General features: G+C 48.5%; 1 protein-coding gene and 1 long non-coding RNA gene across 3 annotated transcripts in view; one reads left to right on the forward strand and one right to left on the reverse strand.

The window, feature by feature from the left end:
* The window catches only part of RAPSN (receptor associated protein of the synapse), a 447,427-nt gene that overhangs the window by 140,466 nt on the left and 287,464 nt on the right, over nt 1–19,497 (reverse strand). For both annotated transcript variants that reach the window (XM_069623106.1, XM_069623107.1), the window contains exon 6: nt 8,588–8,641. In XM_069623106.1, coding sequence (XP_069479207.1) covers nt 8,588–8,641 — 54 coding nt within the window. The remainder of the gene's footprint in view (nt 1–8,587; nt 8,642–19,497) is intronic.
* Nucleotides 1–19,497, forward strand: part of LOC138503422 (uncharacterized) — a 131,529-nt gene that overhangs the window by 95,449 nt on the left and 16,583 nt on the right. The gene's annotated exons all lie outside the window — the stretch shown is intronic.

Consider the following 19,497-nt stretch of genomic DNA (forward strand, 5'->3'; position numbering starts at 1 on the left):
ATGGTGTCTTCCTTTTCAGCTGGATTAGGGAGGGATTTGTATGAATGATTCCCCCCTCTTCCTTGGTGGCAATGGCCAGCCAGCTGCCCAGAGAAAAAAGACGGGGCTTCATAGCGAAGGAGAGATATGGGTCTGTAGAATAAGGAGTTGCTGGGGCCGGTACATGCATTCTTTAGGAGAGATATGACCGTGGCGGTTTTGTAACAGGATGGGAAGATACCAGTTCCCAAAGGCAGAGAGGTGACAGGTGCAAGTTCCTTAAGAAACTGTGGTGTTAGTGCAAAGGGGTCAGCTGGAGTGCAGGATGAGTTGACAGAGCAAAGGATGGATAGAAGTTCAGCAGGAGAGATGAGGAGAAGAGTGTGTAGGGAGCATGGCATGATGGGAGAATGGGGGGAGTAGAAGGGCGGACCCGGTGTTCTGTATTTTTGTGGAGAAGTGTGAAGCAAACTCATCAGAGGGGAATGCAAAGAAAATGGAGCAGTTCTTTGAGGGCGATGGTCCTTGATCATTTGTAAGGGTGTGATTAGAGAGAGGGGAAAAGATGAATGTAATAGGAGGTGAAGAGAGACTGTCCTTGTGGGCAGTAAGAAGAGTGTGGGACTAAGCATTGCACACTTTTACCATCAGGCGGTCTGTCCTCAGATTGAGCCCTTACCTCTGGGATAGGGGTCTTCTCTTTTGGGGGAAGCACGGACTGTCCTGGTTGATTCCTGCCACAAGGAGTATATAGCACCATTGCTTAGATGGACAAGCCTGTACTTGTCTGTGAGGGCAATGGACTTCATTCCGGTTTTGCAAGAATTAGCTGCGTTACTTCTGTCGTACCCATTCATCCTCATGGCCCTCGGTTACAGGGGCAAATCCTCCATATTCAGAGTTTCTCTTATTGCCCAATATCGAGCTTCATAAAATTTGGGAACGGATAAATCATCACTAGTGATAATTAAACTAGCGATACTACCACCATTTTCTAGAGGAAATACCTTTGGAGGTATTTCCCCTTATTTTTCACCAAACCCATGTTTCGTTGGAATGGTAAAAGTGGTGATATTTTTGTTAATGCCATTTTTTTTAAATAGTTTATGCCAACCTTGTAGTGAAACCCTGTTCAGTGAAAAACCCCATACACATTTTGCCTTTCTCCAGTTTGTGGCAGGGTTGGAGGTAGTAAATGCAGTTCCTTTGTGGGCTATAGGAGAACAAAAAAATCCCATATTCTCCACAGTACTTGAGGGGGTACATTTTTCCTCTGGAAGTTGGCCACGTCTCCTCTTCATTTCCAAACATAATGTGATGCAAATTTAAGGCTGAATTCAATATTCCTTTGTTAGGTAGAAACCTGTGCAGTTCCCTTAGGGACCACTGCAAAAGGCTTAAGACTACAGGTGTTGGCAGTAAACCCAATTGGCAGCAGTCTGTACCACCCAGATTTACCTGGTAGCTGTGGCTGAGCAGCCAGACTTCTCTCAAGAAGAGTTAGACAGTATATAGAGTACACAAGATAGGTACCAAAATACAGTAGCACAAGTAAACACTGACCAGAGCTTTGGTATCAAGTATATAATTATTTATTTAAAGACACACTTAGAAACACTCTAGCACTATTATTGTAAGCAAGTTCAAAAACACAGTCACTATTAATATATATACATCCCTTATTCCTTATTAGACAAGTCTTAGTTAACACCACTTATTTCCAGACAGAGGTGAGCGTTTAACTAAAGATGGCACTCCAATAAGTTAAGAAAAAGGGAGGGAAAAGGCAGAAATTAGGAACAGCACACAACACAATACTTTAGAAACACTCAGCAAGGCAGGAAAGTCAAAGTCTACTTGTGAGCAAAAAGTTCAGAGGCCAGGCTCCCTCTTGGAGAGAGTAGAACACCAATGTGCCCAAGATCACACAGTTTAAAAGGCTTGGAAAGTCTTGCAGAGAGTTTAAAAAGGAATCAGTTCAGCTCAGAAAAGTTCAGTTAGCCAGCCTAGGGCCAACCCAAGTGGTAAGATGAGGATTTACGAGACACCCCACACAGACCGTTGCGAGGGAGGCCAGGCGGACACAGTACCTTAAAGTGGAGAGAATCCTCCAGCGGGGGCAGTTGTTCCTGGCAGTGGATGCAAGTCACGGCATCGTCCAGAGGAAGAGAAGATCTCGATGTGGAGGAAAGCTGAAGGTCGTTGCACTGCCAGGGAAGAAACCAGCCACGGAGTTCTCCGGTTAAAAAGGTACTACCCTTTTATTCGCGGTAGTGGTAAAACGTGGTATCCCGGTTGCCGGGGTGCTTGGCACAGGCAAGGCGGCCACGAGATGATCCGGGAAGGTGAAAAGGCGGGCAAACTGGTTATCCCCACCAGTCAAAGGAAGAAGACTCTTCGGGGTGAAAATCTCCTCTGTCGTTGGAAGAAGTGGTGAGTCGGTTCAGCAGGGCTCCGCCGGTGGTGTCGTCGTTGCAGATCGGCTCAGCTTCTCCCTCTTCGGATTCTTTTGTCCTGTGGCGATGTCTGAAGTCCCAGTCCCCAAAGCCCTGATTTTATGCAGAAAACCCCCATTCATCAGTCCTAGCTGTCACTCAAACATGCTAAGTGGTGAGCCGGGCGGCTCACCACTGGGCCAATCACACAAAAGTGCGACTTGGGTTGCCGAGGCAACTCAGTCCAGGGTGCCTAAACTCCCCTCCCACACATCCTGTAGACCCAGATAGAGTGGCACCACTTTTGGAGGCTTCTGTGTAGAAGCCCGCCAAAATGTGGAACAAAGGGCTCGACTTGGGTTGGAGTTACAGAGGCGAACAGAAACGCCATTTTAAAACTGAGTCCTGGCGAAAAGACCCAACCGGGGAATAAATATTAAATAAATAACCCAGCGGTATCTTTAACATTGCACCAAGAAGTGGTGCGTTTAAAATTAATGGGAAAATCTTATAGTAAATATTCTTAAGGAATATTTTGTGTGGTAACCACTGCCACCAGCCAGAAACTCGACGAGGGGGGACTGCACAGTGCCCCCTCGAAAGAAGACCCAGGTGTAATCTAATTAACCCCTTCCAGTACTTGCACAATATGATGGTTTGTACTGTTTCTGTTCACAAATTTGGACTAATGAAGCTAATGGTGACTTTACATGCCCTGGGAGACAGTAGTCTGTCCCAGGGTATGGAGTCTATGTTTGGGGGTCACTATGACACCCCTGTGTTACTGCACTGAGGGTGCTGTGTAACACACTTACCAAAAACCACATGAAACCCTATGGAGTAAAAGACCCCATAGCCCATAAAACACATTACAAAGTCAAAGGACATTCTCAAATCATGTCTAAGAGTGGGAGAAAAAAGAGTCTCACTCTTAGTAGGAGAAAAAATAAACCCCAAAAATCCAGCAAAGCTGCTGGGGGACTCACTAGGTTTGGGAAATTAGCCTTAACAGAGAATTCTCCCTAACATCCTTCTAGTGAGAACATGGCAAAAAAGACTTTGAAAGCTGTGAAGAGCAGCAAGAGCCTCTGTAGCAGCACAGCGGATAACTATCAGAACATAAGAGTCTTTGGGACTCATTACAAGTTTGCCGGTATCCTGAAGGTATTACCGTTTCCACGCTTGGCCTGCTTGAATTACTGGCAGAGCCCAAGTCTTGAAAATGTCAGTAAATCCCCATTCCATTGAGTCCAATGGGACTCCATGGGGGGGGGGGGGTGCCGGTATTACCAGCACTGGTATTACCAGAACTGTAATACCAGGAGTTTGTTGCCATTAAGGTGGCGGATATGCCTCCAGCTCAGAGCTAGGTAAATCCAAACTTGGAGTGTGCCGGTGCGATAACGTTGCAGTTTCCAGTAATACCGTTATGTTATTAGTGCATGGCGCACTTGTAATGAGGCCTGTAGAACCAAATGTAAAGTAGGGAGGAGCCTGATTCTACCTCCGTGAGTGGGCAAAAGAAAAATGACTGCAATGAGGTGGATGGGCTCTGTAGTTTTTTTTATAGCGAGCATTCTCAGCCTGGTGACAGTGAAGTATTCAAAGCATGTGCATCTATCAATTATGCAATGTTGGAGAAGTCATATTGCTTTCCTGAAGGACTTCAGGAAAAGAAGGCACGACACCTCTGAAGAACACATCTATCTAAGGGTGAGTTTTCCAAACCCTCGTTAACATTGTTCATACTTTTATTACAGCTGCATACCCATAGTGCTTTGCTCTGTGGAAATTACATGATGGTGGACCACAAAGGATGGCTTCTAGGAGGCACGGTGGCGGTGTGGCTGTCTAACTGAAATGGCCTATTCTACTCTCACATTAAACAGAAGAAGTGATGTGTTCTTGCATTTTTAAACACACCATAATATTGATTGTGTTTGGAAGCATGCTCCACTGCTCCAATCATAACACTGATAATCCCTAATGCAGATGAAACACATGTGTGGTTGTTCCATCCTTGCGAGCTGTCAGTCCTAAGCCGATAACGCTGTGTGTAAAATAGCATGGTTTTTCGTGCATTTGTTAAACCCACCAAGCATTGATGGTATTTGGTAAACCTGCCACAACACTCCAATGGCAAGGATGTCAATTACACCACATTTGTGATTCCCAATCGGAGTGAAACACGCATGTGGTTGTTGTATCTTTGAGAGCTGCTGGTCTTGGGTTACTAAATCTATAAAATACTGCTGCTCTACTGGACAATTGTACTAATCTCATATGGAGACAATGCATGCACTTCTTGTAATGTGTGCATGCTCATAGTGCTCTGCTCTGTGGTTTTGAACTGGAGATGAACTTCCACTGATGGCTGCTAGGTGGCACTGTGTGCTTTATTTAACTGAAATTGCCAATTCTACTTACATTATATTGTAGAAAAGTGTTGTCCTTGCCACTTTTAAACATACCAACACGCAAAATTCATGCATAATAAAAGACTTAAAAGAGCTGCACACCCACCAAAGGACCACACTCAGATGAGGTTTTGTCCGGTAGAACGACTGTTTCTGTTAATTACCAGCATACAAGAGTTTGGCAATCCAGAATGCCAGACCTCATGTCATGCTTATTCTATGAGCAGAAACGTCCTGTGGTGGGACGGAATGACACTTTATTGGACCTCACACTGAATGGACAGATGAACCACCGGCGCTGGAATCACAGATGAACATTTAAATACGTGTAAATACACAACAAGCGGGGAGGGTGAGAGAAGGAGACCCATCCCTGCTTATGCAGCGGTGCTCTGGGAATGGTGCCAGGCCTGGGAGAGGTGATTGGTGATGTGTCCTCGTGCCTGCACGCCTTACATAACACAGCTTCTTTTCTCAGGCACTCACCCTACTGTTACGCAAGGTATGGAGTAGAACAACACTTATTGTGGAAGACCTCAATGAAAGTCACTGGATAAGAGAACCCGAGAGAAGGAAACGCACCGCCTACGCTTCCGGTTCCACCCAGGGCCGGCCCTAGGAGGTGCGTTGTCCGGGACGGCAAAACGTGTGTGGGGCCGGCCTTGATTTGCATAAATAGTGACATCAAAGATATTACAGAAAATGATATTATAGAACGAGACTTCAATATGCGCGACGGTATCATGGGAAGTTAAATTAAATGTTGGCAGATGAGGCATAGTGAGAGAAAAGGATGTGGCTGGGAGCACACGCTTGAGTCAAGACGACGAGATTTGAGACCAGTCTGCAATTGAACACATCGTTTCCTAGATGTAACTGGCAGAAATATTGTTTGTAAAAGGTATTTTTGAATCTTTTGTTTGAAAACACCATCTGACTGTGGAAGACATTTCAGAGATATGGTGATTGTGTAATTGAAGTTAACTGCTGTGTTTACAGGCATTTCCCCATTGTTTTTATTCTTATTGTGTATATATTTGCCCAATTGTCCAAACTAGCAATATGCTTTTATTTCAGAAGCTACAGATAAGGATTATTTTGGCTGCCAAAAGAAATAAATTCCAAGCAAGTTACAAGGTTGTCCTGTCAGGCCAGGGATTTGCGCTGGGGCAGTCAGGGCAGGTTGCGTACAATGCAGGATTGCCTTATAGTGCGATAGAGCCTAATTACCTGGAAGGTCTTGAGGAGGGGAAGTAAGCAATTTTTCAGGTCTACAAATGTCAACAAAATTAACAGGGCTCAAGTTGTAAAAAGAGTGGGGGAAGAGGGCTTGGGGCGCTCAATAATATATGCATAGGTGCTGAATATATGGGGGCAGAGGGAATAGTTGCACCCGTTTTCCATGCCATGCTCATCTAAATCACTGGTTGTGGCAGAGTTTCGGTCTCCTCTCCTGCTGGGTTGAGGCTTGCAAAATGAGCAAGTGCTGCTCACTTCAAAATGGGAAGGACCCTTATTAATGGACCACCTGACCTTTGACTGGATGGGGTGGGAAGGCCAAATTAGTTTTAAGGGAGTATCAGGGGATCCTATAGCAGAATGCTGCAAAGACAACCCAGCAGGTCAGGTGACGGAAGCTTAGATGTCATATGTTTAGATCTCCCTGTAAATCATATGGCTTTTTTCCTATTCCTGTTGCAAAATGTGCTGTAAAATGTGTTGTTTAGACCTGGGGATGGATACAGATCCCTCGCAGAACGCAGGGTGGGAATCTCTTTCCCCGTAGCAAAAAACAAAAACTGCCTCCCATTAATATATGCACAGTTAGTGTACATATCTTAAAGTGAAATATACAAATTTAGTTCAATTGACCTTTCCCTTTAGAAGAAAGTGCATAGGACAAAAGAGCATTGGCATTTTAAAACAATGAATGAACTCTGACTAATATCTATGCTGGCAAAGGATGGGTCATTAGTTTTGGGTGCAGGTTGCACTGTGGTGATAACATTGTGGTATTTTGTTACGTTACTTGCAGCAGTCGAAGCAGTTGGTCGCGATATGCGCTTTGATTCACTTTTTGCTCTCATTGGCAAGCACAAGCCACCGGGTGTGCAGCCAGATGGGCAGCTGATGATTGCGACACGTTGAGACACCCTGACCACCATGCGCATTCTATGTGCCAGGTAGATTAAATTTTGTAATATATGTGTTATTGAGAAACATTTGCCACATTTGTGGTGCATTTCATTTCTGGTCAGTTACAGCGCCGACATTGGTACGGTTGGTTGCCTAATTCCAGGCTGTTTATTTTTTCTCCCTTTTCCATTGTTCTCATCGCTATGATTTATTGATGCCCACTACACAATGATATTGTCTTATTGGACCATGTGATCACTGACACTTTCATGACGTTTTGTCTGTTTTCAACCATGCTATTTGACATATTGAATATTTAATTGCAGTGGTGGGATGTAACCACTAAATGCATTTTGTGACGTTTCCCTATTGATGTATCGTTCTGTTATCGGCATGGGATTGCCCTTGCTCCACTGATTGGTCGGGGTCCGGATGGCGTTCTTAATGACATACACAGCAATATGCCCTGACGATGGAGCACTGGTCCGAAATGCATAGGCTTTGTAGATTTTTTGCACTGGCCGCAGTATAGTGGTCAACATATTGAATACAACATTGTTTTGTCTCAACAAGAACATGTAGCTATTTACTTTTTTCAACCTACGAATACAACAAGATCACTGACACCATTAATGTACATTGCTCTATCTCTTTAGCTAGACTGAGGGTGTGCAACCCACACCACTGGTTTTCACAAGCCATGGTGCACAGTTCTGTCAAAGTACAAAAGGTTCCCACCGTTTGAACCCAACCACTTATAATAAAATATTCCAAGGAAACCCAAATCCAAACAGGAGAGGTGTGCTTTAATGACAGTTTTATGCGGTCTTCTGGGTAGGCGCAGTACTGGAAACATGACACCTAGGGTGAAACCCTTATAGCTGAACACTTAAGTAAGCACACTTTTTTAAAAAGCTGGCCTAAAAACATCTAATAAAGGTTGCATCCGCCCTCTGAGAAAAGTGTGCGGACGCTGTCCACCCACATGTACTCTCGACTTGTACCCTGAAAATCAGCACAGAGCCAGAACCAGAGAACAATAACCCCTCCAGTTTCCAGGATTGCAACCTCTCTTGCCACATCCTGGGCAAATATTCATGACTCAGTTGCCCCTCTCACCTCCCACATTTGGCTTTCAACAATACACTGTTTTATAAAGATAACTTGAAAAGACAGAAACCAAAGTAAACAACTCCCACAAATTTTGAAATCCTTATAGAAATATGCCAAGCAAAATGTTTACAATTGCGCCATTATTCCACCGACCTTGAATGGAAGACTACAAATACCAGAATGCAAGTCAGCAGAAGGCAGAAAATGGGCTGTTGATTTTGAAAATGTGCTTTTCTACCAATGCCACTCATTTCACGTGCGCCCCTTGATCCTCTTGCTCTCCCAGAGCTGCCGGTGCTGCTCCTGCCAGGGGTACTCTCTCACCCGTTTCAGGAGGAACCTACTTGAATCCTAGTGCAGTTTGTGCCCACAGATGTGGGCGATCGGGCGCCATGATGAGACACTTTGAATGTAGATACATCAGAGCAGTATATTACAGCACTCTCCCTGAGATCACAGGGTAGGAATAATATTTACCCTAATCATGAGACAACCCTTCAACCTCACCTTGTTCCCCAGACCTTCGGCCAGATCCTGAGCTTTGCGGGTGACTTCCAAGGCCTGTGGGGAAGAAAAAAGCAATAGCTGATCAGAGAAGCTTCTTCTCAAGGGAGGGGGGCTTAAGAAGCAGGGTCACAGCTTTTTAACGAGAGCAGTATTAATACTTAAGATAAGGCATACTCCCTATAAAAAAGTCTGTGAACAATGTCATTATTACATGCTACTTGTGACATCGCAAGTGACCTGTAATAAGAAAATGACATCACTAGTGCTGTGTAATCAGCATTACGCTTCAGTCGTCATGACACAATAATTCCTGGTGTTTGAGCCAGCACAGGGCCCAATACCTGCTCCCACTGCAGCACTTATTTCATGGTATATTATGTTATGTTAAAAAGTTATATATAGCGCAACTTATACCCAGGGGCATCATGGCGCTATGGAAATCCAGTGAGAAGCAGAAAAAAAGAGAGAAATTCACAATTACTGGAATATAACGGTTCTAAGGTGGCGTCGAAAGACCAGAATATCTGTAATATTTCGAAGATTGAAACTGAGCTTGTTCCATATTTGTGCAGCTGCGACAGAAAAGGCTCTGCAGCCTATCCTAACTCTGCAGTCTCTAGGCATTGAATTACGAAAATCCAAGGAGGAGCGGAAAGTGGATGAGAAGGTGGAGATGAAGCGTGCAAGCAGAGCAAGGTAGATGTTAAAGAGCCAAGGGGAGAGGATAGAACCCTGGGGGACACCACATGTGGAGAAGGTAGTAGAAGAGGAGAAGGTACCCAGGATGGCTTGGGAGGAGCGGTCAGATAGAAAGAATGTCAGCCAGTCCAGTGCCCGTTCCGAGATACCAAGGGTATCGTGGAGCCTTTGTATGAGGATGGAATGGTTGACTGTGTCAAAGGCAGAGGAGAGATCGAGAAGGATGAGGACAACTGGGGAGTAGGAGTCCAGAGATGGAAAGAGTTTTTCACGGGTGTTCGGAAGAGCATTTGGATGCTTGGAATCCAGATTGATGGTCATGGAGACCAACAAGTTCGGTGTGTGAGTTGAGTTGAGGCAATGCCAGCTTCTCCAGCAGCTTCACCAGGGAGGGGGTGATGGAAATAGGGCGGTAGTTGGCAAGACAGGCAGGGTCTGCTGAAGGTTTTTTCTGGAGTGGGCACACAAGGGAGTGCTTCAGGGAGGAGGGGAAAGATCAGAGACAAAAGAGTGATTGCAGAAATCAGCGAGTGCAGGGGCAAGTGAGCCAATGTCATCATTGATGGTCCTGGATGAAGGGGGAAACCTATTTAGAAGAGACCTTCATGGAGCGGACAACTCTTGATAACTTCTTCAGGTGTGACAGGGGAGAAGGAGGAGAAGGAGGAAGGAGGAGGGTGAGGGGCCAAGGGAGGAAAGGGAGTATGGGATGGGTTGGGAGGGTGTATAGCAAGGGTGATCAGGATGTCCTGAGTTTTAGTGATGAAGTGTGTGGCCAGTGCGTTACAGAGGGCATGAGAAGGAGAAGGGGGGGGAGGAGACTGCGGTAGGGTTGGCTAGTTCCCTGCAGATCTTGAAAAGTTCAGGCATATTGTTTGATGCACCGAAAACCTGTGTCTGTATGTGGGCTCTTTTCTTGGCATGGATGGAGAGTCTGTATTGCATTTTGGAGCAGGCGGCAGGTCAGTTTGTCAGAAGATGAGCCTGAGATTTGCCACTTGCGTTCTGCTGCCCTGTACTTTTGTTTCAGGGCCGCACGTTCTGAGTCATACCAGGTGTTACGCTTAGAGGCAGGTTTCAGGCGGATCCTCATGACTGGGCAAGAATGTCAAGAGTATTGGTGATGGAAAGGTGGAGGTTGCTGAGAGCAGAGTCAGAGGTAGAATCAGAGGTACAGGTGTAAGGGGATGAAGGTGGAAGTGAAGGCAGCAGCTGACACTAGTTTCATCAGGCGGATGTCAGCGAACAAGGTTTGCAGAGCTTTTGGGGGGCAGTCAGAGGGCCAAAGGGACCCAGCTGGGAGGCGAGGAGAGAATGGTCTGACCAGGTGAGATGGGTGACTAGTGGGAGGAGAAAGAGAGGTCAGAGTGTATGAGAGCGTCCAGAGTGTGTCCAGCTGAGCGGGTTGGCCCAGAAAGGAGAATGAAAAGGGAAGGCGCGGTACAGAGGTCAGAGTAGAGAGTGGTTGCAGGGCCATTGGAGTCCAATGGCAGAGGAGGTTGGATGTGGATGAAAGTATGGAAGAGCGTAAATCAGCCCATTCAGAGAGGAACAAGGTGGCGGCATCTGGAGGCTGGTAGATAGTAGCAATGATCAAGGTGAAGATACCAGAGATGACCAACTTGCAAAGCAGGCTTTCAAAGGAAGAGTAGAGCTGGGTGCGTAAGATGGAAGCAGGAACCCACTCACGGAAGATTAAGGCAACCCCCCCCTGCCAGTGTGGTGAGCTCGAGGCTTGGAGATGATCTTGAAGCGGTCAGGACAGAAGGAGTCAAAAGCAGTGACTGAGCTGGCATTGAACCATGTCTTGGTAAGAGTGAGAATGTCGAGGTCAATGGCCCTCATTACGACCCTGGCGGAAAGTGACTGACCGGACCGCCACAGCGTAAATAGCGTTTCCGCCATTGCACGAAGGAGCAAAGTGCGGCCCATTCCGACCCATCGGGCACGAGCACCACGGCATGGCGGAAGTGCAAAGTCCGCGATGGCGGAAACGACCCCAAAACGGCCCACACCGCCGCCGTACGGCGCCCTAGGTGCAATACCGCCACCCATCACAGCGGACACCGCAGTGTGCGCCTACCGGAAAGTACGGTGACCGGAAATATACGGAAACGGAAGTTAAAACATGGGCCCGGAACGGGAAACATCCCGCCGTACACCTATAAAACCACTAAAACCACACAACCACTAAAATCACTACCCTGAGACACACCCCAACCCGTCATCCACCCTAGCGAAACCAAGAAAAATGGGAAAAGTAGCGAAGAAAGCGTGCGACCGCAAGCGGCAGGTCCACTTCTCCCGTGAGGAACTCACCGTGCTAACAGAGACCCTCCAGGAGAATGCTGCCGTCGTCTTCTGCACGCAAATGACCAGGACGGCACTTGCAAACAAGAAGGCCATATGGGCTCTGGTGGCACAGCGGGTAAGTGCGGTGGGGACCGCACCCCGCACCCCACAGCAATGCCGTAAGCGATGGGACGACCTGCGGATACGCGTCCGCAGCATACTCTCTGCCAACCGCAACATCGCCACAGCCACCGGGGGAGGTCCTGAATCACCCATCAAGTTAACCCCCTGGGAAGAAATCTGTGCCTCCACCATCGGAATGGAGAGCATAGAGGGAGTCGGAGGGATGGAGAAAGGAGTGCAGACATCCGAAGATTCAGGTAGGTGGGCCAAATAAAACAATGCCAAATCCACAAAGTCCATCCATGTGAAGTACCATGCGTCCACATAGTGCAACAGAAACACATGTCCAGGAGAACGTCCACACACATCGGCCTGATAGCGCACGTTAAAACCCACAATAAATACATAAATAATTAAAAACCCCTAAAACACGCACTACACGTGCAGCAGGCACACCCTAACTGCAGGCTGCCAAACAACTGCACCCTCACTCCACACACAAATGAAAGCACCTCCAAGGCCCCGACCCAAATCACCCTCAGGTACCACCCCAATGCATGTGATACAATGCCATTCCAATTCCCACAGACCCATCAATAACCCTCGCCCTCCTTTACTCCACCACAGGGTCCGATCCAAACGACGAGCTTCAGGACACCCCTACCAGCACACCTGCAAAGAGGGCCAAGACCAATGGCCAAAGACCCTCCACCTCAGCTGCACGCATCAAGACACGGCAGCAGCACAAATCAGGTGGCAGCACAGAGGAGGGAACATCAACAGGCACCCCAGCAGCCAGCATGCCCACAACACCACCACCACAGGTCCCCCCAACGGATGCCACAGAAGGCACTGCCTCTGGTGGCAGCAGCACCATAGGTGACACCCCATTGATGGCAGCATGCTCCGACACAGAAGACGGGGATGTCGAAGTCAGATCCATCCATGACCTGTCCCAATCCCCCTGTCTGTCCCATCCCGTACAACATGAGGATACCACGCAGGGGCACCCACAAGACGACGACTGGCCATCCCCCACAAGCCCTGTGGCAAGGCAACATGAGGACAACAGCCCCTCTGTGACACCCCCGCAAATGGCCATGGCCCAGCAGAGGCAACAGTCCCTCGACCAGTTAATCGTGCAACAGCAGCAACTGGCCACGCTCCTCAAGGACCATGCCGATGAATGTGGGGGCACTAAGGCAGACATAGAAACATCAACTGAGACACTTAGGGCAGAAATGGAGAGAGGTACAGAGACACTAAGGGCACAAATGGAGAGTAGCACTGAGAGCCTGGGAGTCCAAATGGAGAGAAGCACCGAGAGCCTGAGGGGGGAACTGCATGCGACGTCCAAGGACGTATGTGCCGAACTTGCCGCAGTGCGCCGTGTGCTCACTGAGCTCTCGCAAACCCTTAGGGACATGCATGGACGTGAGCAGGCAGAGACATCATCCGTTGCAAGTTCCGTCCAGGGCAGCCCCCAACGTAGATCTGGGAGGAACCTGCGCTCCACAGGCAGGGGTGCCCCTGATACCCGCAGAGGGGGCTTGCAATAGCGACTGCCCACTGACAATGAGCATCTTTGGACACTGGTGTTCGGGGGGAGGTAGGAGGGTGGAGGGGGTGTGTTGGGCTCACTTGGGTGGCGGGTCGATAGGGTGTACAACATGATATCACATATGCCATAAAAAGTGCACGATCAACCAATGAGATGTGTGGACATTGATCTTTGTGTACTGGGCCATCATAGGCGTACAGTCCATATTGTGCATGTCCCAGACACACACAGTGCCACGAGTCCCGTGTCCATGTATCAGCCACCAGGCGTGAGTGCTAGAAGCATACATCAATGAGATGCTGACGAATGTCACGGCCCTCCGGTGCCTCGCAGACTCCTTGAGGTGCTGCCACATCCCCACCCTCATCATGACCATCTTCAGGTGCTTGCAGTTCTGCGTCAGGGGGCATGGGCACATTTCTACGTACGCACATGTTGTGGAGCATGACACATGCCATCACCATCTTTGCAACCTTCACATGGCGGTACAGGAGTGCCCCGCCAGACCTGCTGAGGCAGCGGAAATGACCCTTCAGTAGGCCGAATGCCTGTTCAATGACTACACGGGTACGTGAGTGGGCATGGTTGTAGTCCTCCTCATGCGGGTTCCGGACTGGTGTGAGGAGCCATCTCTTCAGTGGATATCCAGCATCACCTGTATGTGGACGAGAAACGTATGATGTGGAATGCCATTGCTACGTACGCACCCCCCCCCCCTTCCTGCCAGGTCATTGCCGAATCACATACCCCACATTATCATGCATGTAATGAGACTCACCGAGTAGCCAGGATCTGTTCCCTGCGTGTCGCTCCATGTAGCGTGGTATTGTAGAGTTCCTCAAGACCATAGAATCATGGGTTGATCCAGGGAATCTGGCACAACAATGTGTAATGATCCTGTTGGAGTCACACACCATTTGTACATTCAGAGAATGAAATTGTTTTCGGTTGCGGTACTGGGCCTCCATGGCATGTGGGACGACCAATTCCACATGGGTGCAGTCGATGGCACCAATGCAACCCGGTATGCCGGCAAGTGCATGGAATCCCACTTTTGTGTTGGTAATTTCCTGCTCCGAGCGTGGTAGGGAGATGTAGTCGTCTGCGTGCTGCAGGAGGGCATCGAGCACTTGCAATAGTGTCCGTGAGAACAGTGGCTGAGAAATGCCATGCAACTGTCCGACTGTGTGCTGGTAGGTGCCTGTGGCCAGGAAGTGGAGTACAGACACCACCTTCAGTAGGGGTGGGATGGCGGTTGGGCTATCTATCATGCTGACAAGGTCAGCCTGTGTCATCTCCACAATGGCGGCTATGGTGTCCCGGTCCAGACGGTAGAGGGTGTGGATCTGCTCATCAGTGAGGTTGAACGGATGTGCTCGGAGGCGTGGGATTGCGGGCTGCCTGCGTGCTGGTAGTGGCTGTGCTGGCGGCCCTTGCTGGCCCTGCCTTGGCCTCCTCCTCCTCCTGCGTCTCCTCCGTGCGGCCGGTTGTAGTTGGTGTTCGTCTTCTTCTTGGAGTTGGAGTACTTGCAGTGCTATCAGGTCCCCCAGGGCCAACATCGCGAGTCCTGCCGGTAGCATTTCGGTGTGGTTGTGGGAGGAGACTGGCTGTGCAATTTATGTGTTTTCAGGCTGAATGGCCTCCACCTGTGGTGATTCATTCCACCTGTGCAAACTGCTCTCCCCTTTGGCCGAGCACGTCCCGCGCACAACGCTGCAATTCGTGGAATGGCATCTTGCTATTGCAATCATGTATTTGTACCCGATGGCCGTGTAACATTGGTTGATATGTTCATTCTGCTGTGGTCCCATTGTTTCACATACTATCTGTGCAGTCGCGAACAGACTTGTGAAGGGTCAGTGGAACGTAGTACTCGAGTAACGGTGGGCCCTCATGCATCACTGTACCGAGTTGCAACGACGGGCGGGGCGTCCCATTCGTGGGTGAAGGCAGTTGCCATTTTCACACACAGCCGCACTCGATGGATTAATTAGTGTTTTCAAACGGCCACAGATGCCTCTCCGACGTGATGTTGCAAATGAGGAATTCGAAGGGCGGCGCTTTCGGTTTTCAGCTAGCGGCGAGGAAATGCCCACAGGTCTGACTGCAAATATAACGTACTATTGTTCAATGTCCTTGAGACAGGGGCCATGGCGAGGATGCAATGATTGATATGAATGGTTTGGGATGCGCAATAGCGACGTGGGCGATGAGGCCGGACGTTCCCAAATACATGTTACTTCACTACACTGGAATTACGGGCTGGGGCACTGTGGATTTTGCAGGCTGCATAACGCACAGACTCAATGGATATTTCTAATGTTATGTGAGTAAATATTCAGGCGTTTTAATCCCGGGATGAGGGAATGATGAATGGATGCATGGGCAGGTGATTTGATACAGAGTTTGCCATGTACAGGGCTTCTTGGGATCTATCCGCCTCCCCTACGCTATGTGATGCAGGGCTGCCATAGTGGGACCATCGTCTATCTGGCCTTGTTGAGCCCTCCCTGTCTCGACGCGCCCTCAGACACTTGTGTCCATGCACGTTACCAATCCCATCAGATGGATTCTGTTTTCACAGGCGCATGCACAGGTACACTCGTTTGTGATGGTGTTTACACCTCGATATAGATAGTTATGAGTCGCAAGTGGTTTTTGGGTGGTGATGGACCTTTGGAGTGGGCTAGCATGCATATGGCTGTGGATTTAGTGTGATCATTGCAGTGAGTCGTTGGAATGTAGTACTGATGGCCATTCTGTTCTTTTTCTTTTCTTTTGGTTGACAGGTATCTCCTCCCCTTTTGCCACTGCCATCTGTATGCCACTCCTGCAGATGGGTTTTACTCCCGACACCTGCTGCTTCGTGTTAATCAGTGGAGCAGCATTACGATCTTATGGGACGATCGCCAATGGGCCACATGCCCTTACGCAGTACTGGTGGCTCGGAGCAACATTTCGGCCTTTCAGCTGGACTAGTGCCTCCCCATTGGGACGGCCCTGCGGTTCTGTGCGCTTCCATGTTGCCTTTTCGTACGTGAATGTGGCTCTGTGTACCATGAGGGAACAGGGCGTCACACAAGTAGTGGCTGGTCATTTCTTGCGGATGCAGCCCACAATGGTGAAATGTGTTTTGGAGTTCATGGCCTGATGGCTGTGTGGGCTTGGTGATTTTGATGTGCATTAAATTTCTATTCTGATTTGGCCCGTGTAGCGTTCTTCTTTGCAAGTGATGTGGCATATGCCTATTTGGGGGGCGATGTATTGTGAGGAGATCTGCATTGGGTTCCAGCTTTGGAGTTTAGTTGCGTGGTACTGTACTGGGCGCGTTTGCCTACGAAGCCCAGTGAGGTCAGGGATGGGGGCTGCCAATATGACTGTTTGGATGTTGTCATGCTCAGGGGCGGGGGATTGGGTTTTGTGTAACAGATGCCGGTCAGCCAGGTGGACTGGTGGAATGATGTGATTTTCGGAATATTGCTGGTCACAGGTGCCCGTGTTTGCGTGCGTTTCTTGGTGGGGGACTGTGGTCATGTCCATTGGGATGGCTTCTGTATTCGTGCCATCTGTGCCCTGCAGCTCCCATTGGCCCCTGTTGTGTTTCTTTTGTTCGTTGGCATGCATGGGTGACTTGTACATTTCACTGGTTGCATTGTGACTTCATTGCACCTACGGGGAGTTGTACTTTGTGGGCAGGGAGCGGTGTACAGGCACTCAGTGGGGCCGTTTACGGTTGATTCGCGATGCCGTACTTCTCACCATGGCGGAATGGTACATTCCGCCATGCTTGATGGCGTTAGGTACATGTCCGCTAGGGTCAGAATTGGCGTACCCTTGCGCCATGGTGGTGTTTACGGTTTGGCATGGTGCGCGCGCGCGTGCTTGGTGCAGTTAGCGTTGGCGTTCACTACGGTGTCGCTAATGGCATCGTACTTTGCGGTGACGGGTCATAGTCGCACCGAGCGCTATTCGATGGCGGTATTGCATTTCCGCCATCGTTTTCCGAATTCCGCCAGGGTCGTAATGAGGGCCAATGTCTTTAAGAAGGAAGCAGATGTCAGCGGAGTGTTTGTTGGCTGATCATGCATTAAAAGAGTCACCCAGTGGAGGAGGTCTGTTCCTTTGAAGATTTTCTGAGGTGCTGTGCAGGGGCATGGCACACCAGTCAGAGGAGGGAGAGAGAGAGTAATAGGAGGAGATGCAGGAGAAGGAACAAAGTCAATGAGAGAAGGCAGCATCCGGTCAAAGAGAAGGAGGTTGGGTTGTGGACCCTGAACCAGGATAGTGCCTGTGTGATAGACATTAATGAAGCAACGTGAGGAATAGAAGCCAAGAGGACTTCCCACTTTGTGTCACCGTTAATGGTAGAGGATGTGGAAGGAGAGAGAGTGGAGATGAGATGGGGGTCCATAGATCTGGAGAGGGGCCCGAGAAGAGGATATCAGTGAAAGCCTCTCTAGAGGAAGTGCTGACATAGGTGTTTGCGATGGGAAGTCCAGAGTTTGCACACAAGATGTATTTTATGCACTTTTCTCTACCAGAATTTGTGAGAGAGGGGGCATAGGTGATAGTGTAGCAGTTAGAGAAAATAGGAGAGATGGAGAGAGCCATAGGGGTGGCACAGGTTAGTCGAGGAATGGAAGAAGAGTGGCTGCACGGCACAGTTCTAGCTAAACTCACCAGATGGCTTAGTGGAAATAGTCACAAAGGCCTATATGCAAACCAGAAAGGAATGGAATTTCAAAAGACAAGTGGGAGGCACAAATGCAATGCAAGAGGTTCACAGATGTAAAAGGTAAACACACCTAAATTTGTTTTTTTAAAGGAGGCACATATGCAATGCAAGAGGTTAACAGATGTAAAAAGTAAACACACCTAGATTTGTTTTTTTTTTAAAAGGAGGCACAAATGCAATGCAAGAGGTTCACAGATGTAAAAAGTAAACACACCTACATAAGGAGGCACAAATGCAATGCAATAGGTTCACAGATGTAAAAAGTAAACACACCCAGATTTGTTTTTAAAAAGGAGGCACAAATACAATGCAAGAGGTTCACAGATGTGACAAGTAAACACACCTAAATTCCTTTTTGTTTTTAAAAAGGAGGCACAAATGCAATGAAGAAGGTTCACAGATGTAAAAAGTAAACACACCTAAAATCGGTTTCTTTTTAAAAGGAGGCACAAATGCAGTGAGAGAAGATGTAGGTTAGTTGAGGCGAGGAAGACAGGTTTCAAAGGCACAGTAAAAAGTTCCAAGAGATTAGTGGAGAAGTTCAGCCATACTCACTTGCAGGTCTGCAGGGAGCATAGTTGGGCAAGGATCCAATGACATGGGGAAGCAGTAATTAGTCTGGAGGCGAGTCATAGTTCGAGGAAGGGCATGGAGGCCCTCCAGTCCCTCCTCGGCATGGACAGGCACAGACAGGAGCCTTAAGAAAGGGGCCTTGATGAGGGCGGCTGGCGTTCGCCTGCTGGCTTCAGGATTGGCCCAATTGATGAGGCCCAACACAATCACAAGGCAGCATCAGGCTGCTTCAGGTAGGGCTGAGGTGGTCATTCTCAGGGCTGCCATTTCTGAAGGTCTGAAGCAACAATAAAATTATGGCCCACTGCTGCAAAAAAGAATGCCCCAGCAGTGCACTCCCACTGATCACATATTAAGCTGTGATCAGAGGAAAATATACTAAATAAGAGCTTTGGAAATAAAGTCACAGCGCCCCATGAGCTATGAGCTCCAGTGAGGCCTACCTGGCAGGATAATTATGGATGCAGAATCACAATGATCGCCAGAGTCTAGTGGTGAATGGAGGAGTCTATGTTTAGCCCGCATATGATGATCGATCAGCTTCAGAGGAGATTGTGGTGGAAGTCTCACAGTTCACAACACCAGGCGTAATGCCTACCTTCCTCTCATCTTTCTCAGGCTTTATCTCACAGTTCACAACACCAAGAGGAATGTTGGCCTTCCCCTGGCCTTTCTGAGGCTTTCTTTCACAATCCACAACAGTAGGGGGAATGTCTCTCTCCCCCTGACCTTTCTCTGCTTTCTTTCACAGTTCACAACATTAGGGCAATATCTCCCTGCCCTGGATTTTCTCAGGATTTCATTCACAGTTCACAACACCAGGAGGAATGTCTCCCTTCCCCTGGCCTTTCGCACAAAGCAAAGATCCAGATGTGATGAGGGTCCCAGACACAGGTTTCTCTTCTTCCCCCAGGAGTACTTGGTGCA

This window comes from Ambystoma mexicanum, chromosome 11 (genome assembly GCF_040938575.1).
Source record: "Ambystoma mexicanum isolate Mex_15411 chromosome 11, UKY_AmexF1_1, whole genome shotgun sequence".
NCBI lineage: Eukaryota > Metazoa > Chordata > Amphibia > Caudata > Ambystomatidae > Ambystoma > Ambystoma mexicanum.